The following is a 5839-nucleotide window of genomic DNA, read 5'->3' as shown; positions in this document are numbered from 1 at the left end:
CCAGACCCTTTATAATATCTGTGATGGTAGGGACCAGACCCTAAAAATATCTGTGATGTTGGGGACCAGACCCTTTATAATATCTGTGATGTTAGGGACCAGACTCTTATAATATATGTGAGGTTATAGGGTGAAAGGCTTTTTAAATAGGACGGATAGTTATGTACGAAAAGTAAGTATGAATAACGTACACCCCTTCGGGCATGTGTGCAAATATGTGAACTGATTGTATGTTGTATGATTAACTAGAACTCACTCAGCGTAGCTGACTTTTTCATCATCACTTATATCCTCGACTTCTTCTATTATATTACCTTGTACATGATTAATAGGGAGCAAATCATCAGTTGATGTACATACTAACCTTTCATTATCTTGAAAGAAATGCTCTTCATCTTCATTTTCCCCATCACCTACTTCACTATCACCTTCGGCTAGTGCATAAACCCCCCTAGGCGTCGTCTTAACAACAGCCCACTAGTCTTTTATTCCTTTTTCCTTTGAAGGATACGGTGTATAATACACTTGTTGTGCTTGTGATGCTAGGATAAACGGATCGCCAACACATCCTACTGCTTTGGGTTTAACATCAACCATATTAGTCTTTGGGTCCACCCTTAAACCTTTCACGGGATCAAACCATGTACATTAGAACAATACAACAACACAACTTCCTAGCTTACTGTGGTACTCCACCTCTAGGATTTCATCTAACAACCCGTAGTAGTCACTCTCATTTTCTTCATAAGAAGCCCCTTTCACGCACACACCAGAATTTTGGGTAACCCGCCCATTATAAGATGTTTGTGTGTGAAACTTGTAACCATTTACCAAATAGCCCTTGTGTGATTGAACATAAGTGAGAGGCCCTTGTGCTATATCTCTCAAATGTTCTTTTCCCGGGCAATTCATAACCTACATTCATAAAAAAATGTATTAACATGCATGGAGTGATATAAATTTGTTAACTACTATGGTAAGATATCAAATAGTTTTAGTCTTATGCTTACATGTTCTTGCAACCACTTAGCAAATGAACGTTCTTTCTTTTTATCGAGTGTTGCTTGATCAGAGTTTGGGAATGAAGCTCTGAGATGTTCATCGTATAGCAATATGGTTTCATGAAGCTCTTGACAGTTAAGCAATATATAAGTGTGAGCCTGGTGTTTGTCTTTATCAGTGAGAACTATATTTTTTTCACCCTTATCAAATAATCTTCGAGATGGATGTTTGAATATACTCAATCGGGAATCGGCCCTCGAAGAACAAGGTATATCAGGGGCAAAATTGCGAGGCTCAAGATTCAATCGTGTCTTAATTGTCGGCTCAAAGTACAACGTGCAAAAGTTACAAAGTTCATCAACGAGATATGACTCAATAATAGAACCTTCGACCCTTGCCTTGTTTCGAATCGTTCTTTTCAGTCTCCCCAACTTCCTAAAAGTTGAAATGACAATAATGTTAGCAATTATATAACATTTTATATGTCTAAAGATTAATTCGTTTAAGTTAAAATGGCTACCTTTCATACGGATACATCTATCTGAACTGCACAGGACCACCAAGAAGTGCTTCACTGGTCAAATGTATAACAAGGTGTTCCATTGAGTCAAAGAAACCAAGTGGGAATATTTTTTCTAACTTACAAATGGTTACGACAATACTTTTTCCCAATTTTTCTAAATCCTCAACGTGTAAAACCTTTGAACATATTACACGAAAGAATGTGCACAACTCTATTATCGGTTCAAAGATTTGTTTTGGTAGCATGCCACTTAATATGATAGGGAGCAGTCGTTGCATAAACACATGACCGTCATGACTTTTAAAGCTGTAAAAAGTACATTGTTTAACATTTACACAACTTCCTATATTTGAAGCATATCCGTCAGGGAACTTTACTGTTTTCAACCATTTACATACTTCGTTTACTTGATCTTTGGTTAGAGTATATGATGCTTTCGGTTTCTTGTGTTTATTATTGTCTCCCTCCCAAGTATGCAGTGATGGTCCATTGCAGATTTCTTTTAAATCCAACCTTGCCTTGATATTATCTTTTGTTTTTTTAGTATCCATTATTGTTTGAAATAGATTCTCAAAAACGTTTTTCTCAATGTGCATTACATCAAGGTTATGTCGAATTAATAGCATAGGCCAATACTCAAGCTCCCAAAAAATGCTTCTCTTTACCCAATCATGGCTTTTACCAAATTCTGGACGTTTCTTCTTTGGGTCATATGTCACACCCTCGTAGACACTTGGAAGGTCACATACTTTTTCATATATTTTCCAACCATCTAACTCGACTGGAGGTCCAAATGATGTTGGTATAGATTTATTAGTCCGAAATCCATTTTTATCTCTTCGAAAAGGGTGTGATCGAGGTAAAAATCTCCGATGACAGTCAAACCAACTTGTTTTACGTCCGGCATGCAATTGAAAAGCTTCTGTGTCTCCCATACAGTGTGGACAAGCCAAGTGACCATACGTCCTCCATCCAGATAACATTGCATATGCGGGGAAGTCACTGACTATCCATAGAAGGATAGCTTTCATAGTGAAATTTTCTTTACGGTAAGCGTCATAAACTTCAATACCTTCCTCATACAATTCTTTCAACTCATCTATTAGAGGCGTTAGAAACACGTCTAAGTTTTTACTCGGGTTCTTTCGCCCAGGAATAACCAAACACAATTTAACAAATGAGTCTTTCATACACATCCATGGAGGTAAGTTATATATTGTAAGAAAGACAGGCCATAATGATTAAGGGCTTGAGTTCGTGTTATTTGGGTTAAAGCCATCTGTACATAACCCGAGACGAACATTACGGATCTCATTCGCAAAGTCAGGATTCTTCGAGTCAAAATGCTTCCAATCCTTACTATCACTTGGATGTGCCATGACACCGTCCTTTTTTTTGTGATCATGGTGCCAAGTCATATCTTTTGCGGTCTTCATATTCATATATAACTTCTTAAGTCTGGGACCAATCGGCATATATGTCATCACCAAATGAGGTACCTTGTTTTGCCCAGTCTTGTAACGAGATTCCCGCACCATTTACATTGTGTGGATGTCGTGTCTTGCTTATAGAATAGCATGCAGTGATTTTTGCAAACATGAATCCTTTCTTTAGGAAGACAAAGCTTATCTAAACTTTTCTTTGTATCATAAAAAGTTTTCGGGTAGTTTATTCCCTTCAGGCAACAATGCTTTAACCATGGAAATGTTGTGGTTGTAAGATGTAGTAGATACATTGTAAAGTGATTTCCAATTCAAAAAACTTGTGATGGATTGTAACTTTGAGCAATTTGCCCCTTCCCACAACGGCTCATCAACAGCTTGTAACATGTCATAGAATCCCTTTGCTTCTGAATTTGGTATCTCCCCTTCAAAAGTATTAGAGTGTGTCGTTGGATCAAAACCAGACGAATACATACTATCTATCACCATCTGTCTACAACCATCATTATCATCACTAACAATTTCCCTCGCGGTAGACGACTGTCCTACATTGTGGGTTGAAGTTTCACCATGTTCACGCCATGTGTAGTATAGAGGCATGAAACCATTCGCAAGTGTTTCTGAACAGTTTCTCTATCTATGTAGATGCCATTTTGACATCTTAAACAAGGACATTTGATGTCAAGTACTATCTTATAACGCTTAGTCACCCTTCGATCCACAACATTTTCATTAGAATAGACAAAGTCTAACCACTTGTTCAAGTTATTATAGTACTCTAAGTTAGAAGATCCATCACTATTGGTCCTTTTATACATCCATGTTCGATCAGTGAACCACTCCATGACCAATAACGTCAACGTCGGACCTAAAATTCAAAGTAATTGCAAATTTCTACTTAACAACAAACAATTAAAAAGATTTGTAACAAAAAGCAATCATATTTAGCATAAAAAATAGACATGGTGGTACAGTAATACCCGATGTTTGAACTTTTCCCTGATCAAAATTTCTCAGCTATTACAATCAAATTTGCAACAACTTTAGTAGCCTGCAAAAATAAACTTACACTTATCATAATTAAAAAAGATATAGATTCACTACTCACACGTCTAATTAGTAAGTGTAATTAATATATCTATACGCAAATCAAAGTTCTAATTGAAGAATTATATGGATACAAGAGACCGTAGTGGGTTTACAAAATAGTTATTGTTGGCACGAAATAATATTATATTTGTTTATATACGTTAGATGTCCGTTCATTGATTTTGGAAAAGTTTTATATTAGAACGTCAAATAGTATAAGCCCGTTTAAATAGGTATGTTCGGATTTTTTTATTCATATGTTTGTAAAACATACAAAAAGTAAAAAAAAAGTAATAAAGTTGATTAAAAAGTGGGTGAACACGAGGGATTTAAGTTGTAAGTATTTCTTAAATAAACAACTCAAGTAAAGTTAGGGTACCATACTAGTAATAAATTTTATATAAATCAAATGAACGGAGTAATATATGTGTAAAAGACAATTTTACCCCTACTTGAATATGTATCTTATGGGTTACAAGTTGTAAAAATGTTAAAAATTTACTCTTAATTTGCCCATTACTTATTTGTGTGTGTGTATTAATAAATATTACGGTCTAGCCTGGTTTTATACGGCCGATTTTTGTATAAACCGTAAACCAAACATTTTCCTCATGTTTGAATTTTTTTGAAACCGGCCGACTGAAAGTATTAAAAAATAATACAGTGAAACCGAACAAATAAGCGGTTTGGGCGGTTTAACGGTTTTAAACCAACCCGTAAACACACATAGCCACATGAATAAACCTATAGTCATTGTAAAAATAATTTGCATATACAACACGCACAAGAAAAATAGCGAATGAGACTAAATTTATAGCTCGGGTTACGAGAGGTAATAACGAGTAAGGCAACGGAAAAAAATAGGGATCAAATAAACAACAAGCTAACTTTGTGATGAAAAATAAACTTGAATAAGCCAAACTAACGATCAAATAAACAAGAAACTGAAACAGGGATCAAAGAACCTGGATATATTTTGATTCTTTATCACAATAAGTGCTATATTAATTTGACGGCTAAGAAATTTTAATTGAAGATGATCTAATTAATTGTTTTGTGTGACGGTATATATATATATATAGATAATCGTCATACCATGCACATTTATGTGGGACAGCTGGGTCTGGATGATTCAAACACAACGTAACACAAACACACACAAAAACCAATATAATAATATAGATATGGTTAGTTATTTAAATTCAAATATACATAATAAATCTTTTTTTTAATTCAAATTATATGTATAGATAAATCTTGGAAGCTAGCCACATAATCCTTGATATACTATATTTAGTACCTGATTGGTGTGTGATATATATAATTTTGAATTTTCCAATCCTATGTGTTTAATATGGTATCCGGAGATAAGCCAAAATCAAAACAAGTTTGCCAAAAACGTTGTTTACAAAGCTCTATATTATTTTGCTACAAACTTGTTACGGATTTTGTAAAATTGGTTTTAAATTATATTTTTTCGCTACTCATTTTGCTACGGATTTTGCTACCAATTTCTAGAAATTATGTTTATGATACGCATTATCTTAAGTTTGCTACATATTTTGCTACCGATTTTATGAAGTTTTTTTTTAAAATGCTTATTTTCCCCAGTTTGCTACGGATTTCGCTACAAATTGTTTTTTACTATGGAATATTCGTAGCAAAATTGTGGCAAAATTTTTCCCTAGCAAAACCGTAGCTAATTCGTAGCAAAAATTGCTACCGTTTTTTCCCGTAGCAAAAATCCGTGGCAAATGCCTATTTGTGTAGTAGTGTGAGTAGG

General features: G+C 34.7%; 1 protein-coding gene across 1 annotated transcript; it reads right to left on the bottom strand.

Annotated features, from left to right (window-relative positions):
• Positions 1-281: 281 nt before the first annotated feature.
• On the bottom strand, positions 282-3431 carry LOC143576683 (uncharacterized). The gene is made up of 2 exons (XM_077060719.1): positions 1011-3431; positions 282-915 (listed from the first exon to the last, which is right to left on the bottom strand). The coding sequence occupies exon 1, from the start codon at positions 2719-2721 to the stop codon at positions 1540-1542; it is 1182 nt and encodes a 393-aa protein (XP_076916834.1). The 5' UTR covers positions 2722-3431; the 3' UTR covers positions 282-915; positions 1011-1539.
• Positions 3432-5839: the final 2408 nt, after the last annotated feature.

The sequence above is a fragment of the Bidens hawaiensis genome, unplaced genomic scaffold (assembly GCF_021521415.1).
Source record: "Bidens hawaiensis isolate Kalapana, Puna unplaced genomic scaffold, B.hawaiensis_p1.1 tig00028261_1, whole genome shotgun sequence".
Lineage (NCBI taxonomy): Eukaryota > Viridiplantae > Streptophyta > Magnoliopsida > Asterales > Asteraceae > Bidens > Bidens hawaiensis.
Note: the sequence above shows the minus strand (reverse complement) of the source record. Positions and strands in the feature narration are given on the sequence as shown.